At 32.7% G+C, this 24719-nt stretch overlaps 3 protein-coding genes across 6 annotated transcripts; 2 read left to right on the forward strand and 1 right to left on the reverse strand.

The window, feature by feature from the left end:
* Positions 1 to 307: 307 nt before the first annotated feature.
* On the forward strand, positions 308 to 3419 carry LOC131946877 (uncharacterized). The gene is made up of 3 exons (XM_059307859.1): positions 308 to 405; positions 1305 to 1811; positions 2069 to 3419. The coding sequence occupies exons 2-3, from the start codon at positions 1331 to 1333 to the stop codon at positions 2650 to 2652; spliced, it is 1065 nt and encodes a 354-aa protein (XP_059163842.1). The 5' UTR covers positions 308 to 405; positions 1305 to 1330; the 3' UTR covers positions 2653 to 3419.
* A 120-nt stretch (positions 3420 to 3539) lies between these two features.
* On the reverse strand, positions 3540 to 15434 carry LOC131946875 (mitochondrial Rho GTPase 1). 2 transcript variants are annotated; one of them, XM_059307857.1, is made up of 21 exons: positions 15208 to 15434; positions 13527 to 13742; positions 13146 to 13204; positions 12601 to 12682; positions 12385 to 12482; positions 12077 to 12187; positions 11888 to 11938; positions 11602 to 11703; positions 11296 to 11337; positions 10805 to 10861; positions 9962 to 10067; positions 9731 to 9851; positions 9420 to 9504; positions 9104 to 9249; positions 8707 to 8801; positions 8498 to 8589; positions 8111 to 8233; positions 7817 to 7942; positions 7485 to 7681; positions 5802 to 5870; positions 3540 to 3784 (listed from the first exon to the last, which is right to left on the reverse strand). In XM_059307857.1, exons 2-21 carry the CDS (start codon positions 13570 to 13572, stop codon positions 3658 to 3660), a joined length of 1935 nt encoding a protein of 644 aa, XP_059163840.1. In that variant the 5' UTR covers positions 13573 to 13742; positions 15208 to 15434; the 3' UTR covers positions 3540 to 3657. The 2 variants fall into 2 exon arrangements, with proteins under 2 accessions (XP_059163840.1, XP_059163841.1); XM_059307858.1 differs by lacking the exon at positions 5802 to 5870.
* A 20-nt stretch (positions 15435 to 15454) lies between these two features.
* LOC131946878 (guanine nucleotide-binding protein subunit beta-5b) lies at positions 15455 to 24126 on the forward strand. Of its 3 annotated transcripts, XM_059307861.1 has the most exons (10): positions 15455 to 15621; positions 19282 to 19348; positions 19490 to 19632; positions 20124 to 20304; positions 20619 to 20725; positions 20850 to 20996; positions 21440 to 21520; positions 21828 to 22034; positions 22312 to 22466; positions 22501 to 24125. In XM_059307861.1, the coding sequence occupies exons 2-9, from the start codon at positions 19300 to 19302 to the stop codon at positions 22429 to 22431; spliced, it is 1035 nt and encodes a 344-aa protein (XP_059163844.1). In that variant the 5' UTR covers positions 15455 to 15621; positions 19282 to 19299; the 3' UTR covers positions 22432 to 22466; positions 22501 to 24125. The 3 variants fall into 3 exon arrangements, with proteins under 3 accessions (XP_059163844.1, XP_059163843.1, XP_059163846.1); XM_059307860.1 differs by having other exon boundaries at positions 22312 to 24125; XM_059307863.1 differs by having other exon boundaries at positions 15456 to 15606; positions 22312 to 24126.
* Positions 24127 to 24719: the final 593 nt, after the last annotated feature.

Below are 24719 nucleotides of genomic sequence, written 5' to 3' on the forward strand. Positions count from 1 at the left end.
AAAAACCAATCCCGTCTAAATCTAGACGTAGAACTGAATCCAGAGGTTAGATACTAGATAGATCTAGATTTAATAATGATTTTGACATAGATCTAGGCCTGTTAACTATTAGATCATGTTAGGATAGCTGGTTTATGTATATTTAAAAAATTAGAAATAGCTAGGCCTAATGTATTAATAATTATTAATTAAACTTTAAATAAACATCTAGAGATCTATCTACTATATCTAGTCTAGACTCTAGAGTCAGTCTAGAGTAGAGGCTAGTGACGGCTAGTCTAACTAACTCATCTTTTGTCATAGACTAAGTCTAAGTGACCTAACTAATTGTACTTCTTAGTGTAGTAAAGTTAATAAAAGTGGGAAAGTTCGACCACTAGATTTAAATACATTGTCGAAGTACCGGTAAGTATTAGAGTCTATTAGATCTAATTTATTAGTGTGACAAGGCAGGTACCAAAATGCTTTTAGTTTAGTATTTAAATTATAGTTTGTTTTTTTATTCTAGATCTAATTAATTAATGTAGGCCGTAGGGTATCAAGGCCCCTAAGACGCCCTACTAGATCTACTACTAGTCTAGGTACTGAGAAGCACTAATTTAAATTTTAAAGTAACATTTGACTTAGTGTGGTCAGCTACTTTACTTTTCCTAAGTTCGAACTTGTGACTTTTGGGTTAGCAGTCTAGCCACCAAGCGCTACTGCTGGGCCACTCCATCCCAATTAAGTACTTAAATGTAGGCCTTTAAAACTGCTATACTTAGCATTAGTCAACTAAAAAGTATTTTTGAAAAAAGCAAAGGCAGTTGTGTAAATAATATTATAAATACTAATATATACTATATAGGCTACTTCTTCCTACCTCATTTAATAACAAAAGGAAAATGGCAAACCACTCTGTCCCCATTGGTGCATGATCCCTTAAAAATTAAATGTTACAAGAGCTTGAGATGGTTAAATTTTTAAAAAAAGTGTGATACTTAGTAATATTAAATTTGGGCCATATATATTACATATGATTAATAAAATAGTGGCTTTTTGCTGGTATTATTATGATCTGTTATCCTGACTCTAACCCTAACAATATTTCTGAAATAGATTTGACTATGACCTTAGTACATAGCAGTACATTATAGAATCCAGGTTATTAATTTTAATTCTTAAATGTGTTGTCCTGCTGGATTTAGTAAGGATACACATTAAATAAGGTTTTAAAGTATTGGCCATAGTCAGATATTCATATAATTATGTGTAAACTAGTACTGCAGACAAAAAATAAATGATGAATACATTTTTTTCCTCAGTTTTATTGCCAGAAACCATAAATAAAATGGATAAAGAAAAAAACACCATCTTAGAGATAGATAAACAACAGAATGAAAGTGTTAACACAGCATTGAAAGGAACATTGGCTGCTGTTTTCTATGGCGTTTGCTCAGTATCATCAGCTCTGGTGACTAAACTTTTAATGGACACCTTGAACTTTGACTTTCCTGTGTTCATCATGGTTATCCAGATGCTCTTTACAATCACAACACTAGAGATACTCTGCTTTTTCCACCTAATAGATCTGCCACCATACACTATTAAGAGAGGCATCTCTTTTGCTGCACCAGCATTTTTCTATGGCACAAACTCAGTATTGGCTTTAACAGCTTTATCCAATATGAACATTGCCATGTATGGAGTATTGAAGCGTTGTGTGCCTCTTTCAACAATGATCCTTTCGCTTATCATCCTAAAGACAGGTTGTCCAAAGAGGTTCACCATGTATTCTGTTATACTGTTAACTTTGGGATGTATCATTGCAGGTGAGTTTTATTGTTATCATCTTATCTGTTGTTTAAAAAGTGTGCATTAGTTTTTGAAAAAATATTGAACTTGGATTTTTAACTTGCTATCTTTTTTGAGGAAACAAGTAAACCTATCAGATAAATTTAAAATTCTCCTAGACTTCAGGGTATCAGTGTCATCTTATTGTTTTCCCTTTCTTAATTTTTATACATCTTAAATTCTTACAAAATAACTTGACTACAACATACATTTTTAAATATTTTTATAATTTCAGGTTATGGTGACCTGAGTTTTAATTTGACAGCTTACATCTGTGGTATTGGTAGCAACTTCAGTCAGGCTCTTTATCTGTTGCTAGTGCAGAAGCGTATAGAGGAACATTATTCTGTGATGGAAACTCTGCAGCTCAACTGCTTTAACACATTGCCATTACTCCTAGTTGCAGCTATTGTAAATGGGGAGATAACATCTGTAGCTCAGTACCCAAACCTTGCAGATGCTTACTTCCTGTTTATATTTTTTATGTGTGTTACTGTTGGCATGCTGCTGAATTATTCACTTTTTCTTTGTACAAGTCTGACCAGTGCTCTAACTACAAGTGTAGTTGGAGGGTTGAAAGCCTTAGTCCAAACATTAATAGGATTGTTTACATTTGGCGGTGTATCTTACAACCTGCCAACATTTCTAGGAATATCAATGAATTTGGTAGGTGGGATAGCTTACATCTGGGCACGATACTCTGAGAATCGCTCCAAAAAGAAAAATGCTAAAGAAGTTACACGGCTGCCTCAGTCAAAAAGTGACTTAAGCAATGGTAATGTTAGTTTAGATTCCAGCTTACTGTCTATTAAATCTTGATGGTGTTTTTATTGTAGATGAGCTTTTTACAACTTTGGTAGCATGAGGTAATTTCTGGCCGTTTTATACTCCACAGGGAAATCAATTTAATAATTTCACATTAACATAATTTGTTTTATCACATATGTTACCATTAATCATAATGAATGTTCGCTATTTATTTAGTATTTGTACTGCTGTTTAATCAAGTCTTTCTGGGGTTTTTAAAATAACATTTACATAAATGTGGTAAATGTACAAAGCCCAACACAGCACGTAAGAGTTGATGAAAATTGTATAAAATATGTTAGTGGTGTGTTTTTTTAAATACTGGTGTGTCTTGAACACTAATCTCCACATTACCTTTTATGTACTTTTATCTGTTACTACATTGTAAATAAGAAATCCATAATGAAATGGTGCTATACAATAAAATCCATAGTGTATGGGATTTTATAAGAGGGTCTGTGATATTTCAGCTTTGTGTGAGCATAACCTGTTACATATTTTAAGCTATAGCATAATCATTAAGGATTATATTGCCCCTATGCAGTAGGTTTTTTAAAATGTTGCGGTTTTTTGTGTGCGCATATGTTCAATTGAGGTTCCTTTAACTGTTGTTAGCTGATCTTATGTATAGTTATTATGTTGACTGATATTTTTAAAAAAAGATTTATGTTGTATAGTATAATTTACATTCCTTAAGATCTCCTGATCTTCTCTATACAATATATACATTGTAATTTTACTCCATGTCTGAGGGTTTTGCACAGAAATAAAGCTGATGGTTAAAGTCAAACTTGTTTCTTTTATACTTTAGATATAAAACAAAATATACTGGATTAAAAAACTAGCAAGTTATACATTTCCACACATTTAAATGAACATTACATAATGGACAAAAATGATGATTGTTAAAAAACCTTTTTACTAATGCTACAATAACTACAGGTCTTGATATCAGTTCTGGGCTATGGTAAACATGATGTGTGGATTCAATTATTATTTACAAAAGTTTGAAGTATTTCATCTTCCTTTGGAAGAAGATGAAGCCAGTTTATAGACTGTAAATCCTAAGAGAGCAGCCACAGCCAGACCCAGGCTGACCTGGAGATATGTGTTGGGTGACGACTGGAACAGTCCTCTCACATGTCTGTGAAAGAAATGACAGAAATATAGGAACAAGCTCCTTCTTAAATGTAAGGTTGTTAGCTAAATGAACTGCAAAGGTTACTAAATATTTCACTACAGTTATTTTCAGAACTGCATGTTGTAATTAAATTATACATTTAAAAAAATATTAACTTCATAGACTTCAACTTTATAGAAAATTGACAGTACATAAAAGAGCACCATATTATAATTTAAATAGAGATAACTGTTCTGTAAATGTGAAGATTATGTGCTTAAAAATATAAACCCATTAAAATGGGTTCAGTTTAATTACAACCTACCATCAGTCTTAATGGTTCTGTAGTGTGTACAGAGATCAGAGATAATTACAAAGTATTACAGAAATAATTGGGTATTGAGCTAAGACATAATTGTCACTAAAACTTTGCCAATTAATAAAAATAGCATTTACTAAAACAAAAGATAACAAAGTACAGTGAGAGGTAGTGGTGGTTAGTAGAAAAAAAAAACATCTGGAATGTGCTGGGCTGATGTTAGTATAAACAATTTTTCAGAATTAAAATAATGTTAAGTTTAAAATAATCTGGGGCAAACTAAAGAAACTAAACAACTAGATGCATCAAATGAACAGGTACCAGTTCTAGAAACATCTTGCCAAACAAAGCATAAATGGTTGGTAGGTGACTGCCAATAAATAGACCTTGTGTTTACAGTATTCAGATTAATACTTACAATAACAGTCAGAACAATATAGTCAGAAGTGTTCCAGTAAAATAAAATCTGATTTAACTTACAAAATTACTAGGGCAAATCCTTTAATTTTATTTTATATAATGATGGATGATATACTTATGAGAGAGTGATAAAAGATCAACACACTACATAGTAAGGACAAATTAAACAGTTTCCTCAGAATAACATCAGCCTAAGAAGCAAGTGAGAGAGCAATAGCCAGTGAAATTCCTTTGATTCCTTTGCATTATTTATAATAACCATGAGCGTTATGAAACACATGTAGCATAAACCGGTCATTAAATTTAAGAAAAATAGCATGACAACAATTACAAGGACTAGATTCTGAATCTGAAAAAGACAGATTCAGCATAATCAAGAACTCTTGCCACTAAGGTAAACATACTAATTTGCATGCATAACAAATGTGAAAGTTAAAACATAATGCATTAAATTCACCTACTAATTTTAACTGTTATTGATGATTAACTAAGTATAGGTCCAACTTATTTTATGTTAAGCCTACATTTACATGCCATGGATTCACCCTAAATAAATATTCCAATTATTAGTTATAGTTTTATATGAAAGATTTTTTTATCAGAAGTATTTTACAATTTTACTCTAACTCAATTTTAAACTCTAAGACAAGGTTCTTAAAATGGCAGACAGAATAATAAATGTTCTTAGTTTCACTCACAACTAAAAATATGAAAATATATCAAATGTATGAAATTGCACAAAAGTTTAACTAGTAAGTAGTGACTATTAAGCTTTCTGCAAAAACAGGCACAAGTACCATTTTAACTGGCAAAAACTTGCATACTGACATCTAGTGAACAAGCCAAGCATCAAATAACCAATGCAAACAATAGATACAACATCGAAAAGAGATAGGTGTGTTTAGGGGTGGAGTGAAGTGAAAGCGGCCCTATTTGAATTTTCTCATTTTACTGCACTGTTCCTAGCACCTCTTAGACTTCTGCTCAGGCCACCAATGGGTGTATTACAACATTAAGACAAAATTTGTTACAACACTAAGGTAGGTGAGTTACAAAATCAAGAGATGGGTCAGTTACAACATCATGGGACAGGTGTTTCAACACTGGCTTACAACGTATTTCAGCCAGATGTATGCAAACCTATCTGTTATTGTTAAATTATAACAAAAACAACAAAAAAAGCTATTATTTTACAGCCTTCTGGTACAATGACCATAAGGGAAGTTTTACAACATAAAAATGGCCATCAAAAGATAGTTTGGTAACACAAAATAATGATCATGCAAAGAGACAGATATGGACCTTAATCTTTCTTCCAACCACAGTGGACGCTGATGTACCAGCAGCATATGCACCAGACGCTTCAGGTTGCTGAAATAAAATACACTTCCACTGTCAGTCACTGAAGAAAGTCAATGTCTCATTGGAAGAAAACAAACTCAAACAAGGCATTTTATATTTTTAACAGCCTATACTGATATCACAAGTTTAGTTATTTCTAAGCATGACTCATTCCTAGCAATAGAGAATTATACAAGGCATGTTTGAAGCAATCATTGGCCAAGTTTTATGATTATTTTCCTTGTTGATCAGATAAAACTTTGAATAGTGATAAAATTCATCCCATTATTTGATAATAAGATTTTTTAAATAACTTCAAAAGCAGCAGCCACTTAATATTTTATCATTCCTGTGTAAAATGTCTGGACTAATGAAAAAATATTTCACTCATATTACCTTCTAAATATGTATTAATTCTTATTAAATTTTACTCATCACAAAAATATTCAAAGTAATAGTTTTAACAGTTAAATGGCAGAAAGAAGTAGATATGGTTAACCCCTTTACTGTGTGTTACGAGTTAACGCGTCATATAAAATCTTGGGCTTAACTGTACATCACTAGTTAACTCGTCTTCAGATAAAAAAGTCGTCTGTGTGCCGTGCGTCCCGAGTTAACTCGTCTTGATACGAAAATAGCATTGGAAATCAATAACAATGTAGAGGGAGGCTAATCTAACAGCCAATTCAACAGCGGATGATAAAAATAGGTCATCACGTGATGTGAAAACGAAAGTGGAAAGGAGACATGTACGACAGGTATAAGAATAAATGTAGGAAACAATTACAGTTTCCAAAAAAAAAAAAAAAAAAATTTTTTTCCACGGTAAAGGGGTTAAGGATTTAGATTAGTCCAAAGGTCATTGCATTTGCTTATTCAAAATACGACTTGTATCATTTAGTGGATTTTTAACCATGTCACTGTTGTGTCAAGCACTATGCCAGGAAAATGTTCATGTCATTAAATTTCATTGTAGTTTATGGATGTCTAGCATCAATACTCGCAGCAGTTACAGTAAAATTATCATATTAAGTCAGCCATGTAAGAACAGCACACTACACTCATCCATTGTATCCTAGTCTCACAGAGACCACAAACAATACAAATGTTACAACTCCAGCAATCAGTAATATGCCAAAGGGTAAACAGTCTAGAGATAAGAAATGACACTTTTTACAGGATCTAAACGACATTCAACAAAAGATGGAACCACCAATGATCAGAAGATCTAAGCACCTTTGATCAGAAAATATAACCACCATTGATATGAGGTGAGAACCGCTATAGATCCAAATGCCAATTTAATTATAACAAATTAATCTATTCCCAGCAACAGATTTTCCATGTACTCATTATTGAGTCTAAAGCCCATAATTATATGTATTATTGTAATTGCTAAAATAACAGCGAAAGAATTTACATTAAATGGAAAATCTATCTTCTTTAAGCTGATGCAATTAATTTTTAATTTGTGTTCATTTGCTATAAAAGTAATTTACTGTAAAAATATTTTTCTTTAAGCAAATGTACAAATGACCACATTTTTAATTAGATCATGTAAGTAAAGAAGCTTGACATATTTATGTTAAAAACTAGCAGTCTAATCCACGCAATGAACCCTGTTAGTGAAAAAATAAAACTTACGGGTATGCGGCCATGGTGGCCAACTTCACATAAACATCGTGGTTGACCTTATCTATGCAGGTGAACCGCTGAGCTGGTGGTAATTTAAAACGGCTACAAAATTGTGCTGGAGTCAGCTCATAGTCTTGTCTGACCTCAGGGTACTCAGCTTTTGAGGCCACAATTAGCGTTGGAATCTTACAGTCAATGAAGTGTTTCTAGAGTCAGATAAAAAGTTAAATGTTCAGTAAACACATACTTGCACAAGACAGGATCTTTAGAAATAAAATGTATTTAAGCCTGATGTATATCTTACAAACTAGTCTATATTTGAGTCAATCTAAAACACTGACCATGTACATCCTGGCACAAAACTCAAAGCTGTGTGGGTTGGTCACATCATAGACTAGACAAGCCACATCACAGTCAAGTTCTGTGGGGCTCAACATTTCACTCATCATCATATCAATCTCATGAAGCTGCTCGAGACAATCAAACATCAAATTATATCAAACAATCACATCTCAGTGCAGCTAAGATAACAAGCATGGTAAAACACTCTAAAATTTTGAATGATTTAGAAGCAACTCTTTTATGGCATGTTTGTAAAAATAACACTGGTATGTAAAACCATGAATGAAACACACCATCAAATACTTGTCCTGGCCATAAACCTGGACTGTGTTGACAGTAAAGTTAGATAAATTCTGTCTGTTGAGTGTTGCTACATAGCGCAAGTTTCTATGTAACAATCCCTGAAGAAAGGCAGTCTGTAAAGAAAATCAGTGAAAACATTTAAAATATTTTTATACTGGCCTGTACATGAAAAGGAAAATTAATAGACTTAACATCTGCTGAGAATATTGTTGCACCATAAAGCCACAAGAAAAATTTACATTTTCTCTGACCATCAAAAACTAGAAAGAGTAAAAATCTTTCATACTATTTTTCTTTCGTCCTCTTCCATGTTGAAAACAGTTACATCTAATACATGAATAGAAATTTAAAATGATGTAAACACTAGCAATTGTTACCTTTCCAACCGATTTGGCTCCTAGGACATGACATCTGAAAACATTGCGAGCTGTCTGACGTTTTTCCAAATCTAACTTCTTGTCTCGAGTGACTAGTTATTTGAAAGATCCAAAATGAAAAGAGATTTCAGTATAACTTTTGTACAAGTTGATAGAAGAAAAAAAATGAAAAATTTCTGTTGTGGTGACAGAAAAGATAAAATGAGAACCTTGAATAGCTGTAAGTTGACTCTCATGCTGATAATTATAGCCAAGATAAGCCAGGTACTCTATAGCTCTTGTCACATCAAGTAAGGTTGTCAATCTGTGGGGCAAGAGAAAATATTAGATCATTTTATCAAAAGAAGTCTGTAAAAAAGGAAGACATGAGACATGTTGCCTAGTACTAACAAAACTGGAACTTTAATAAGGGGTAAAAATTTCTCATATTAACACTTTGTTTAAACAATGAGTTAATGACACTTATATTTCAGACAGAAACTTGTTCCATTAAAAGTACTCTCATTTGAAACAGACAATTCAGTTTCTGCAATATTGTAGTTGAGTAATTTTCAATTCAATTATAACTAACACAAGCTGGATAAAAAGAGCTAGTTTGTAACTTACGTCCACTGTGCGAGATAGCCATCAAGTGTTATCCAGCCTTCACCATTAGTACAGACTGTGTTATTGACATCTGGACCCCAAGGCATTAGTGGACATGTGCTAAATACATTTTGTAGTTCTGTTGGAGACAGGCACCCATCTTTGTCCTGCATTCATAAAATAAATACTTAATTTTAAGTCAAAGGTTTAAATTAGGAATTGAGTAAGTAATCAAAACTGTTGTGTCTTCAAAGAATTTTACAATTTCATGAAACTTTAAAGCCAAAGAGGATGCTATTATGAATTTTTCCCTTTGCATTTAGAAGATGAATATTACCTCATCATATTTGTCAAACAGACGAACCAGAAATTCATAGCCCTGAGCTGTCAATTCTGTTGTACTGCCTACTCCAACTAGTAGCCTATAGAAAAAATTTAAAAATGTATAACTTATTTCAGTGAAAAAAGAATTGCAACTTTCAAATTTTAGAGTTAAAATTCTTTACTTGTTAAGAAATTACAGTAATTGTATGATCATAACATAATTTAATAACTATAAAAGTATGAGATATCAAAAGTAAAATCTAATTGCTACTATATATAAAGGTGCTACTGTCTTTTACTGTACATCAATGGCAGTCTACCTACTTGGGAGAAAGATATTCTGCAGTCAACTGTAAACTATCATCATATCCAAATTTTCTAAGCACTGTCCATGTTGTTTCATGCCGTCCTTTCTGTATAAAAAGTGTGTGTAGAAACAGAAAGCCTGAAAAAAAAAAACATCAACACACATATAGCAATTAACTTTTTTTGGACTTAAACAGTTAATTATTTCTGTAGAGTTCATTATTGTGTTAATTAAAAAGTAATTAAAACCTTTAAGTGTGATTCCATCCTGGACACCATCAGGGACATTTTTCCTCACTATGGCCTTAACATCTTCCAGTGCTTGAGGGTGAAGTGGTGAGTTAAAACATTTTAGCTGCAGAGTGAGAGACGGATGAAGGAAGATAGAATGGAATATTTCTCTAAACATGACTTTTAGAACAATAGAGATTATAAAGTACATAACTTTTAAGACAGTAAGGTAATTAGAATTTAGACTGCAATTCCACACAGCCTAACACTCCCAACATTTGACAACATTTTTTCATTAAGCAAAGTTATTAATTTAAACCAGGTATATTAGTCATGATATTGCTAGAATGGTTATTTTAAGTTGGGTTTAGTTCTTGTTATTTGTAGTTCAATTTGTAACATTTCAAAACCCATTTGTGTCTGCAGTGTACTTTCAAAATAGTCAGTGCCTAAAGTAATTTACATTAAGAAAATAATCCTAATACTAATTTAATCCATGATAAAAGCAAAAAAAAAAAAAAAATTCTATGTGCTTTCATTTTCTATAGTAAAAAAAAAATAATAATATAATTTTAAATCCTAATTTTTCCAACCGATATATGTTGTTCTTAATTTTTTTCTTATCTAAAAATAATTTTAAATTAATGTCTGCATAAGGCATCAAATTATGATCATTTTGTATTATATAACATTTACAGTTTTTAAATAAACTGGAAAAATAGTATTTTTGTTAAGTAGGACCTAAATTATAATTCAGGCAAACAATGTAAAGTTGGGAATTAATAATGGGTTCAAATAGTAAATACTTAATATTTTTCTTGAGAGGAGTTAATATACCTGTGTCTATCACATTGCACTTACCTGAAACATGTTGATTTCATTATCACTGAGCACATTGTCATTGTCCATATCACAAATCTTAAAAGTAAAAAAATAATACATTTTTGGGGATACACCTAGAAGAGCTTTATAAGCAATCATTCAGTATTTACAAAGTCAAAAAGCCTTGGAACCCTTAACCCCTGACCACAAAATCCATGTTCCCCTGGACACCTGAGGTAAATGTACCCCCAACACTCAATTAAAAAAATTGAAGAAAGAATATAAAAACAGTGTTATGTTTTTATTTTAATAAACAATTGTATATGAAACATCTGTAATGCTTTGTCGTAGTATGCCAGATCCTCCAATAGTTAAACCCTTAAGAATTTTTATCGTAATTTTCATATACGGAAAAATAAATTCTGTCTGGGAAACTGACATTTAAGACACTAACAGAAAAGTGGTACAGCAGGTTCAAAGTATTATGCAAATGGTACTACTAGTTTTTTGTAGAGAATGAAAATACATACACGAAAAATTCTGGTAAGAGCTTTCTTTGCTTGACTTGTCAGCTGAAAATGAAGTTATTTTTTTAATGAAGCAATTTATGAAAAGATCACTATTTTTTTTTAGAAAAACAGTTGAACAGCTGTTTAATCAATAATAAGGTAAACAAAGTAAGTCCACATTATAGTCCAATCAGCCAGTTAGCTTGGAAATAGCTGTTGAAACCGTAATTTAGGAAGTATTGCAATGTGTAATTTGCTTATTTCTCTTATTACCCAGTTTACCCTAAGTAACCTGGGCAAAAATGTTAACAAATCAGAACAACATACCTCCTTTTCATCAGGATTGTAAACTGGTGCTGTAGGGTGCAACACAGCTTTTTGTGCATAATAAAATACTTCACTAATGTTTTTCAAAGTTCTGGCAGAACACTAAAACAATTTTAGAAAGTGAATAGCAAGTTAGTTTAATACACTGAGTGGTGATAAATATTACAAACAAGGAAGAGTAGTAAACCTGTTAATTACTAAATTGTTGTTTATCTGACATGTATTATAAAACTACATATCTAGCGAATAGGTTAATGGACAGACACATTAAGTCATTAACTGTTACCTCAACACACGTCTCCACTTCACCAAAGTCATTCATAATAGGAAGAATACTCTAAAAAGTAAATGCATTTATGTTAATCTTAAACAATAGTTAGATTGAGTATGTAAAATTGTAGATACATTTCTTGTGACACACACTCAATAGAAAAATAAAATGCACTAGTATAAAGAACAGTCCTTGAATCTTTACCTCTAATGTTTGAATATCTGTAAGATCTACTTTGTTTCCTACAAGTATTACTGGTGTGTGATGATCATCACCAAGGGTAAAACGGATGTAAGGCAGCCAGTATGTTGTTAACTGTATTAAAATAGTGCAGTATAATATAAACTAACAATCACTAATAGATATTGATAATCAAAGCCAACTGTTTGAAGTAATTAGCATTAGAACACTTTGAAATAACTCAATATAAAAATGGGATAAAGCTGTACAAAAATATAATCAGTAAAAATGTAAATTAATCTTAAGTGTACATCTAATGTAAAACAACCCACCCTTTGAATAGAGTCCTCGTCCACTACAGAGTACACTATACACACAACACTAGCTTTTTTAATCTCTTCCTGTAACACATCTTCATCTTGATCTTGGGCTGGTCATACAACAGTTTTAAATTACAGAAAATTAAACTTAAAACTTATTCCCTCAAAATAGTGTACAATATATATAATTTAAGATAGTTTAAAACCCTGGATCAGAGTTATATCTACCTGAATAATCCACAATGCATGTGGGTACATGTTCTGGGGTAACATCTGCAGGAATAGTGATTTCTTCTGCTCGTGCTGGCACCTGGACAAAGGAATTAAAATAAAAAAAAACCACAAATTATATTTTACTTAGACATATAGCCTCATTTTTTAGGCCAACTTTTTAAAAGTAGGAATTTATTAACAGCACCACTGATAATATCAATATTTACAACACTGGAAATCTGATTAGGCTAAAAAGCTACATATTTTTTGTGGGGTGGTGCGGTTGAATGGTACAGCATTTGGCTGCTAGCAACGAAGGTTTTAAGTTTGGATATCGGTTTCGGACTTGTGACTAGGACTTCACCGAGTCCACCCAGCTCTGATGGGTACCTAACTTACATTGGGGTAAGTAAAGGTGGCTGGTCTTAGTGCTGACCACGCCATCACTTCATTGGCCAAGGTTAAGAAAAATGAACTCTACTTCATCTGCTAAATAGATAGCTCGGTCTAAAGAGGAATCTTTACTTTTACATATTATTTAGTATCAACGTTAACATTACCTCCTCTGCAAACTCTTCGCTGACAAGGGAGAGAATAAGTGAAGTCTTGCCCACCTTTTCTGAAAAAATTATTTTAAATATGTAATAAAATAATAGAAAATTAAAAAAAGATTGTCAAGTTATAATTAAAAAGTTCTAAATTGTATTTTTTCAATGCAGGCAATATTATTTTAATGGCAAATTCATTGTGATGTAGTGATATATTATGAGGGATATTGCATATAATACAACAAATATTTGACATTTTCACCTATTTTTAAAAAGGCAGCCATGAGTCAAATGAAACTAATGGCTAAAGAAATCCGATTTATCAGTTAAACAAGAAAAAAGACAATAAAAATAATAAACTCTGCATAAGAAAACAAATTAAATGGACCTTACCATCACCAACAAGAAGTATCCTCACATCACGTTTATAAGAAACCATCTTGTGTTAAATTAATATATATTACAATCGTAAGTCTCATCAGTCACAACACACAATAAATAAATTCAGGAGCAGCACTTGTCACAGAAGAATGCCATAAAATTATTTTCACACCAATACTGTTAATAAGGTAACATTTTCAAAACACTTGCTATAACATTCTTTTTTTTCTGAAATAAAAATGATAGGCCTATTGGTATAGAGATATTTTAAAATGATAACCATAGGTGTAATATTATTAAGCTATGTTATAGGCTACATAAAGTTAAAATAAATTATCCTCTAGGCAGTTTCTTTACTATACAGTTGCAGAAATAAACAGATTAGGCCCATACAACTAATTTTGGCTGTGAAATTCATATTTAAGACCAAAAAGGTTAAGTGTTTAAGTGAATGGCTGTTTTTGCATCCTTCTCGCATTTTACTGCCTTGCCATTCCACATCTTACCAAGACCTGACTCCAGGCTGGGGAGATGTTCTGCAAGGGATACAAATTAAATAGGCCGATTCTAGCTGGAAAAAGAAACTACAACTTGCCTTCGCTGCGATGTTTTCGATGGTACTGCGCATGCGTGTGTTAACAACCGTAAAACCCTAGCCCTAATCCTAACCCTGACTCTAACCCCAATCCTAGCTCTAACCCTAACCCTAGCTCAGCTATTAAGGTCCTTGTTCATGCGCAGAACTATCTTTTGCCAACCAAGTGGAGACGCTGGGGCGAAAAATCTTTTTCCAAGTAGTCGCTTCGAATTAAATAATGATTCAACATTAGGCCTAGGCCTATATTATTAATATATATAACATATAGGGGTCGACTCAATTCTAGCCAGAAAAAGATATGCAAGTGCTATAAAGAGAAAATACCGCCTTCATTCACGGCGATGTTTCTGATGGTAATGGGAATGCATGTGTTTACAAACAAACCGCAGAACCCTTACCCTATCCCAAACTCTAACCCTAACCCTAGCGCAGCTATTAAGGTCACTGCACATGCGCAGAACAGTTGAGTGTCATATTTTCTGCCAAAAAATCTTTTTCCGAGTAGATCTTGTCACAATTTAAAATATCTAGAAAGCTAGCTATAACTGTAAGTACGACTGTCTAGCTTCTAGATCTAGCCCTCTATTTTAATTATTTACTTCTTCTTCGTTCTTAATTTTTAGTGTTGGAACGGATCGAGCCTTATCTGCCAGAGGGTTGAACTTTTTTGAATTTATCAACCATGAGCTTTTGCCGACTCGACCCCGTCTCCATTACAATTAAGGATAAGTGTCAACTGTTTATAAGCCATTGACTTCGATTTCAGCCTGCTTTTCTTTTTGGATTTGCTTCCATAGCCTTTGTTCAGCCAAGAACAAACTACAAGGCAGCAGTTGTTTGATTTTGGAGTTGTCTCTCCTAGAAGAGTGGCTGTCCCCAGCTAACGAGCCTCATCTGCCCAAGGGTTCGAAACTCCAGACTTTTCGGTTTAGCAACCATGATCTTTACCGATTCGACCCCTAATTATTTAGATCTACAACTCAAATGACTTGTTCATGAAGTTGTCCTAGGACCTGGACTTGACTTAGATCTAGAACTTGCTGCTGCTAGCAGCACTCTCTGCTCTACTACTTAACTACTCTACGCTAGACTTACATTGTGTGTTATTAAATCTGGTTTTTTGCATTGTATATGTTGTATTTGTTACGTTTAAAATCAACTAAGATATCGCAATAACTTTTTCATCCAGATCTAGAATCTAGTTTAGACTCCCAAATCTAACTCAGTTATGTTGTCGGTCATCTTTCAGATTCCCAATGCGGTGTTTCATGAAACTTTTTGCCATTTTAATAGATCCATATATTTGTAGATGTAGTAGGCCTAGGTCTATTTCCTGTTGACGTGCGCATGCGCAGAACAGTTACCCAGTCTATGTGAAGAGACTTGCAAAAATTTTCACTTCAAAAAGCTTTCCTAGTTCTAATCTAGTCTATAGAGATCTTGACTAGATCTATGCTAGATTAGTTTTGACAAAAAGAAAGCAGTGAATTTAAAGTAAAGAAAAGAGTGGTAAAGCGTTTACTAATAGATGTAGCAATAAAGTCTAGTAAACATAATTATTTATTAAATTAAATCGTCTACAGTCTACACAGTAGGCCCATTTTTAATAAGATGCTTAGATGGCTGGATTGACCTCTGACCCTGAAACGTCACGCGTCGTTTTTAGACGGTTTTTACGTTTATTTTAGGGGTCCTATCCACGACAAATGAAAAAACTGTTAATCTCGCAAATTCTCATCATTATTTTAATACAGAATGCTAATAAAATGGATAATATGCCTTAGAATGCCAGAAAAAATCGAGAGATTTGTTGTTGTAAATAATGAGAGGATTTCTAGTGGAGCGCTCTCCGTAAAAACTGAACTGCCGCTAAAAACGACCGACCTCCGGGGAAAACGGCCCGACCTCCTCTAAATTAATATATAATTGAGATATTTACCTTGTATATTTACATTATTATTGATTCTGGTTTCCAAAATCTTATCCCAAAATGAGGTACCCACGCTGACATTTCTATCCGCTATTTTTAGTATCATGACGTCATTGCTACGCTAGTTGCCAGACTGAAACAACTAGTTTTTGTTTTTTACGGAATGAACTGTTAAGTCTAGTATTTTAATTATAATTCAATTGTAGCATGTGTGGAAAAAGTAAAATTATGGACATTATTATTGTATTAGTAATTTTATTAGTATATTAATTTTTTTCTTCACTGTGGGCCGACAGTTGCTGCATTCGTGACCGGTGGTTAACCTCGTCAACGCTGCGTGGCCTATTCGTTTATATAATCAGTGATGCTCGTCCAGTGGCCTTTTTCAGAGCTAGGCCTAATTACGGGCGATTTTTAGACTTAATTGATCGGCCGTTAGCCCTTTTCATTGCTGCGTATTTTAAACAAATGCTCGTTCAGCTGCCTTTTTTTTTTTTGGCGCTAAATAATCTGTTTACGGGCATTTTAAGTGTTTATTTTTTTATTTTTTTAAGCTAGACGTAGATCTAGTTAAAAATTTTTTTTATACAGCTGGCTGTCTAGCATGCCTGATATGTGAACTTTTAAAAAAAATGACCGAACTTTAAAAAAAAATGACCAGAAGTAGGGAAGTAGGTCTGTTATTCAATTTGCTTGAAGAAGGCGGGGGGGGGGGGGGGGAGAAGAGAGAGAGAGAAAAGTGAAGACACCGACCATCTCGTGTACGCGTGGTCATTCTATGACGTGTACTATAGGTCACGGTGACCCCGCGACCGTGGTGGGATTTTTCATCCACAGGATAGTAAACATAATCAAGCAATCACGCGAGTGACGATGTTTGGAGATTTTATTTTTAAAAAAAAATCACATACGTCATGTTTTCAAGATGAAAAAAAATGTAATGTAAAAAAAAAAAAAGACACTAATACCATGTATGAACCTCAGCTGCCACACTGTTGACTCAATATAAAGTGATTGAGTGTAAAATGTATTTTTATTTATAAACTATCTTAACTATTACACTATCATATTATTTTATGCATATATTATTTAAAATTAGGATTTGAAATAAAAATATTTATTATGGTCATTTGATTTATGCAGGTGCTCATTATTTCATAAAATGGTATGAATAACATGTAGAGTAGAATTTAATAAATAATAAAATAACTAGATCTAGTTTTATTATCAACCAGTTGCTTTTTGTTCAGTTGCTTTTTGTTATTTTCCGGTGAGTAAATAACCTAAGCTGACGCAATTACCATGGTGGGAATTAATAGCTCGTGTATACACGTCCACGACGTAATGTTATGCCGGTCGAGGGGCTAAAACGCGGTTTTGTCTTTCATTTTCCAATATCGGAAAAATTTCAAATTCTCTCTTTTCTCGTCAACCGAGTAAGCTAGATATTCAAATGTGGTGTCAAATGTTCTCTTAAGGGGTAAGGAACTTAATGGTGTATTTGAAATAACAGAATATTTTATTTTAAAAAATCCAAAATTCAACCTAGTAAATAATAATTATAATACGGTGTTGAGTCAGATTTTCTCTTTCTAGACAGTTAATAATAATAGTTTTATTTGCTACTTTTCAGTAATTCATAATTTGTGAATTCGACAGTACCACTGCTGTCACTGAAAATATTTGCTTTAAAACACTATCAGTAAGTGAAGTCGTTAAGGACTAAGATAAGGACGATAACAGACACCCCCCTCGTGATCGTGAAAACAGCCTCCTCTTAGGGCTTAGGCTTAGCTACCTCCCCTAAGTTTAAAATCGTTTCAAACTAAATTATCTGCCCCTAATAGCCGTCACTAAACCCAGCTGTACGAATGTAAATGTTTAGCATGAACCCCAGCTCACCAGACTTCCTAGAGAGGACTGCAAGGCGCGCTTACAGCTTGTTTTCTAACGCCTCCAAGAAGAGAATTATATATTACGAGCCGACCCGCTGCGTATCATACGCCGCTATTTAGTTGTTTTTTTTTCTTCTACTTTTCAGTAATTTATAATTTGTGAATTCGACAGTACCAATGCTGCCATTGAAAATATTTGCTTAAAAACACTAACCCCCCCCCCCCCCCCCCCCCACGTGAAAGCAGCCTCCTCTTAGTTACCTCCTCTAAGTTTAAAATCGTTTCTAACTAAATTATCTGCCCCTAATAGCCGTCACCAAACCCGTCTCTGTGATTGTAAAATGTAAACAGAGTGAACACAACTCACCAGACAATGTGGGGGCGGGGTGGGGGTGGTTGTGATATTGATATAGAGGAAGAGAGGGGACTGTAAGGCGAGGTTGCAGCTTGTTTTCTAACGGCTCGAAGAAGAGAATTATATATATAGATATATATATAGCCTAGATATGTATTATGTAATCTCATTGTTTAATAAATTAGCTAGGCCTAAGTAATTAATTAAATATTGCTAATGATAATGAAGTGGGATTATATTGGTTGAGGCACGGCAAAGAACACAGCGTCTTAATGGCCTGATTATTGATATTAATTAATTACTAATAGTAGTATACTAGTATACTAAGTATAGGCCTAATAATAATAAATATAAATATTATGTAGGCCCTATTAGGTCCAAGGCCTAGTAATAGTAGTTATAGTTTATAGGCCTAATTAGATCTAGAATCTATATATTTAACTCACTCCTTGCAAAAAGCCTGCCTAACCCTAATTTCTAACCATAAAAGTAGTCAAAATGACAATACTACTAACAACCCAACACACCTATTGTATGGAAGAGTCAATTATCGGACACCGGTATCTATAATCATCCCAACAGTCCACCCAGCTTTGATCGGTAGGCTACGTTATTCAGTAGTTTTCAACCTGTTGGAGTCATTTGTTATTTTGTAAAATACATATATCCTTTTATAAGATTTTTAGTACACAGCACACACAAAATGCATGCTTGCGCTCAAAACTTTTTCGCAGCGTTGGTGCTGACTACATTATCCCATCATGCAAGGTCCCTAAAATGGGTCAACTCTACTACACCTGCCTTTTAATTTTACTTTTGGAACACAAGGTCTATTGGTATATTATCAAACTGTTGTCATACGATGTAAGAATGGCATATTAATTGATAAAGTTAGAATGTAAAATGTGAAAATCTGAACTTTAAAAAAATATTGCTTTAGTTTTCTCTTAAAAAATATTGCTTTAGTTTTCTCTTGTTCTTTATTTCAGAAATACAACTGTGGTAAAATGGCCAGAAGAATATTGGAAGCAGAATTGTTAGCGAATCATGGCATTGGTTAGAAGATTAAATTAATTTTTTCATAATTTGTTTCAAATAGGCTATATGTATCTAAATGTATATATTTCATGTCAATTTATAGATAGTAAATTTTGCTGCTCATATTTAAAATAAGCTTTTTCCCCGTTTTTTTTTAAGCGTCAGCTCCAATGGGGCCAGGCAAATCTGTTGAAATTTTAAAAGAGTTTAGACTACACAAAACCTATAATGGTGTTTTTAGCTTACGATTTAATTATTCTGGAGAAGTTTTTGCAGTTGGCTTTGGCGCAGGTGGTATTCAGGTAAACAAATAGATAATTTTAAGGCATTTCTATACTAAAGCATATTAAATTTTTTTCTGCCGTTAATACTGTTAGGGGTATAGAAGTAGGATCATCTAATTTCTTCAATTTTTTTCTGAACCATCTCCTAATCAAGCATAGTTTAGGACAACTTTAAACTAACTTTATATCAATTCAATTCATATTTGCAGAGTCATTTTACACACCTACTAACTTTAATATTACATTTTTAATTTTTTAAATAATGTCAGCGAATTCTGAACTATGTATAACTTTTACTAGTTTATTTCATTCACCTTACTTATACTACATCAAATGTATAACTCAGCTTTAGCATATCCTTGTTTAATAAATGTGTAGTTATGTGTAGATAGGTCCATGTTACTTACCATTATATAACTAGTTTCACAGCATACACATTTCTAATTCTAATAGTTTTAAAATGTTTTTCTGATTATAAATATTAAAATTCATTTAACTCAAACATCCAGATTTATGAGACCAAAACAGGAAATATGATGAAGGAACTTAGGGCTTGTCGTCAGGGAGGTTTTGCTGTGATGGCACTAAATTTTCACCCTAAAGAACCAGATATATTGTATGCTTCTTCAACTGATGGCTGTATAAGTATTTATAATATTGAATCTGGACTGCTGCTTGCTACAATTGAAGGTATTTATTTCTGATTTATAGAATAATAATTATGATGCAGTTAAAATTTTAAAAACAAATTCTGACTTAAACGTTGAAAATTGGGTGGGCTTTTAAATTATCCTATTGCAAGCAAGATAATTAAAATTTTATTAGACAAAAAATTACGATAAATATGTTTGTTTTAAAATATGTATGTGACTTACTGCTTGCAGTCATCTTTATTAACTTGAATATAAAGTATAAGCAGAGAAATAAATTATCATGTAGAATGCTTAAAAAAAAGATTTTATGTTGTGACCTCAAACATTAATAAAATGTTTTTATATTGCTAGAAACTGGGAATGAAATAAACACTTTAGATTTTTGCCTTGATGGCTACAACTTTGCCACTGGCGGCAAGGACCTGGTTATTAGAATTTATGAGACTAAAACTAACAAGGTAAATATACACTAAAATTTTGTACCTTAATACAAAAGTCGACTAATAACATAAATTTTTTTTATAATTATACTTTTTTTCTTAATTTAATAAAAAATGTTAAACTGATGTGTAATTTTCATAGCTTGTGAAGACATTTGAAGGTTATTCTGAAACCACTTTTGTCATGGACAAAACCAAGATAGGAAACACGATGAGAGTTTTTTGTATCAAGTTCCACCCAAATAATCAATTTATTTTCATAAGTGGAGGCTGGGATAACCATGTGAAGGTAGGCCTACATCTTTTTTTTTAATTGTACTGGCTGAGAGCAACTGCTTATTATTTTCTCTATGTTCTGTGAAGTTTGGACATAAAAGACATGATGACTCAATACAAATCTTATGAATTGTGATAGATAAACTAAGTTTATTATTGTTAAAATATATACTGACTTGAGCTTATATTTACATAAGATGTGTAGGTTGAAAGAGATAGGATGAGAAACTTCACTTACTGTTTGCTACATTGTTAGCATTAAACTCATTCTGTAACTTAAATTCACAGATTGGTTACACTGTTAATGGCAAATTATTTTGACAATTTTATCTATATACAGAGAGATATATATATGTGTATATATAGCGATTGGTAACTGTTTGCACCTTTTAAAATTGAAAATTAGTATTTTTATTGTGCAGTTAAATATTGCAAATTTTAATATTTGTTGTTTAGATTTGGGATGTCAGAGATGCTGATGGTATCAAAAGAAATTTCATAGGACCACATGTGTGTGGAGATTCTATTGATATCCTGGTATGTTTGTTTAAATTATAAACTAATGAGAACCACTCAGAACGTTTGGATTTCAATACAGAATTAAAAATAATACAATAACTCAATAATACATACATGTTTACAATCTTTTTTTAAGCAGGTTTGAGGTAGAAATAGTATGATTGACCATAACCCACTGTAAAAGTTCGAAAAGCAATATATTTTGAAACTCAAAAAGAATTTTTCTCACTTATTTCCATCATTGTGATATATTATTTATGTCTCTTTATGTTTAGCACAATTTGATGGTGTCTGTAATATAAAGATTAAATCTGTCATATTTTAGGACAATAACATTCTTACTGGGCAGTGGACTGCTCTGCGTGCTTTGCAAGAGTTTAATTACACTACCGGTCTCCTACATCAAGAAATCAAATTTCCAAACACTGAAGGAGCTTTTCTTTATGCTGCACAGTACTGTAACAAAAATACAGTGATTGCTGGGGGGAGTGGCACCAATAGAGCTGAGGTCATAGAGATAGGCACTAACAGGGTCAGTTGGGGTTTTTTACCATTTTTTACTATTATATTACTAGGTTCAGTTTTATTCTTAAATACTTACCCTGGGGGTTACTTTTTGCCTCTAGCTGCACTATAAAAGTCACTTGTGTTTAAGTTTCTAGATTTGGGTAGCATATGCATAACTTTTTATCACTAGTGTTACTGTATTTGTTTTTTATTTCGTATTTTAGACTTAACTTGAATTATTTTTTCTACATATAGATGTGCTGTATTAGTTTTTTATATTCAACATGTTTTTTTTTATCCAGGTGATTGGTGGTTGTCAGCTGTCTGGTGCTGTCCACTGTGCCGATTCAGCTCAAAATGGCCGATTACTGGTTACAGGTGGGGCTGCCTCATCATTTGTCTTAATGAAAATGAGTGACTAAAAGTAGGATTGTCTATATACCAGGAGAAGAAGGACTTTGTCACATTTAATAATAGAAGAGTGAATAGAGTTTGGGAATCATGGGGATTGTGAGGCAGTTCAATGACTGAATCATGTAATGTTGGCTTAATTACTGACATTCCAGTTATAGTATTTTTTATCTTTACATATTAAAATTTATTATCTCGGTATAGTTTTTATGAAATGCTCCCTAATTACTGACTAGGTCCAATAGTTTTCTTTTATGTGTTAGTCTTTTTTTATGTGTTAGTCTTTTTTCAATTATGATTTAATGCCAGAAGTAGTTCTAGTGATTACTTTTAGAAATCCTTGGCAGAGTTATCCTCGGTTAGACTTTTACAGCTCTTTTTTCAATCCTCTTATAGCTTACCTTTATTTACTTGACCAAATCCAGTCAATGAAAACCTATAAACTATTGTGTTAAGCCTCTTTCTTATTAGACCTTTATAATTGAAATTTAATAAGCTATCCTAAGAAATTGTTTTTACACTTATTGGCTGTCTTTACATAGCCCTTTAGCATTTTCAGATCTAATAGATCTAATTACTCACATACATATCTCACCACTGATGTTCATTAATGCACCAAGCTTTATTTTATTTCACTGGAAATATTTATAGCTAAATATCTGTCATTTATCTTTATGCATTGCTTTATTATCCCTTTTATTGTGGTTTGTGTAAATGACATCACACATCAACCTGCTGATGAGCCTGACAAAGTGACATCTCTTTTTGCAAAGTTACAACCTTTATTTTCCTTCTATTTTCTGCCTATCTGTTTCAATAAACAGTTCAGTATGCTAAGCCTTTGTCTGCAAACAAGTGAAAGATTGCCTAGCCAAATTTTCAAAAATTCATGCCAAAATGTTTTAGTTACTGTGAATTTTAAATTCGAAGAAAGCAAATTTATCTATCTCATAAATTTTTATAAACAAATGTGGTTACAGATCTAGTACGCGAGAATGTGTTAATCAAATGCAAGAAATGTTATTAAAACTGCTGTTGTGACATACTCCTCATGCGCAGCGAAGGGGTTTATTTTTATTATTTGCCTTATGTATTATTACCTGCACATTCCGTCCAATTATTCAGTATTTTTGTTGTGCTTTTACACAGTAAATACAAGATTCCTTCCATCTTATAAATAAGATATTTTATGCTATACCGAAGTGCTTGTGATCTACTTTAAGTGCTTGTGATATCTATTTAAGTGCTTGTGATATCTATTTAAGTGCTTGTGATATCTACTTTAAGTGCTTGTGATATCTATTTAAGTGCTTGTGATATCTACTTTAAGTGCTTGTGATATCTATTTAAGTGCTTGTGATATCTACTTTAAGTGCTTGTGATATCTATTTAAGTGCTTGTGATATCTACTTTAAGTGCTTGTGATATCTACTTTAAGTGCTTGTGATATCTATTTTCTGTGATCATAACCAGGTCTGAAATGACAGCAGCATTAACCTTCACTAAATCATTGTCTGCTTGACCCTAACATTGACTGACCACTGCCAATCCAAACTCATTTCATTGACAGTTATTGAACCATCTCATGTCTATTGGAATCTTAGCTCCACAAGGAGTGGCATTGTAGAGGAGGAGCAGATAAGGATCTTTTCTAGATAAGCCCCGCCACTAATGCAAAAAGTGCAAGCGCTTAAAGTTAAGCCTGCCACTAGCTCCAATTTAATGTATGTACAAAATCTGTGCCTATTTCTGATTTTTAGACATTTGAATATTCAAACGCACCCCATAAAAACAACTCTGATCTAACCCTTACTCGTATCCTCTATTTTTATATTATTTTTGGATGGCTGTGGTTAACTCTTTGGCTGAACTTATCTGGAAAAGACCCTTAGATAGTATTATTAATGTGCCCTTAACAACAAACATGCTGCTGAATGACTTATATATATGATGGCTGATATAATCTCTTCCTGCTCACTGAGTCTCATGCATTCCACTTTTAGACTGTCTTTTTTAATAACTGTATACAATATGAAATGTTTGGTGACTAGAAATACTTCAGCTTCAGTTATTTCCTTTGCTTTTACTTTTATGTAAATAATTATTTTAGTCATTATGCATTTTTCTAAATTTATAAGAGTATTATTTACCTACTATTATTTTACTAAGTGAAATAAAAGCAATTGTTTTTTACTTTAGTGTCAGGCTGTTTTGTTATGTGATGTTGCTCACAATTAAAATAGAGCATTTGCAAGAAGCAATTACTAGAACTAAATCATCCGTAATTTCATGAAGGAGG

This window comes from Physella acuta, unplaced genomic scaffold, assembly GCF_028476545.2.
Source record: "Physella acuta isolate Inbredline_101_S28 unplaced genomic scaffold, ASM2847654v3 ptg000574l, whole genome shotgun sequence".
In the NCBI taxonomy this organism is placed as follows: Eukaryota; Metazoa; Mollusca; class Gastropoda; family Physidae; genus Physella; species Physella acuta.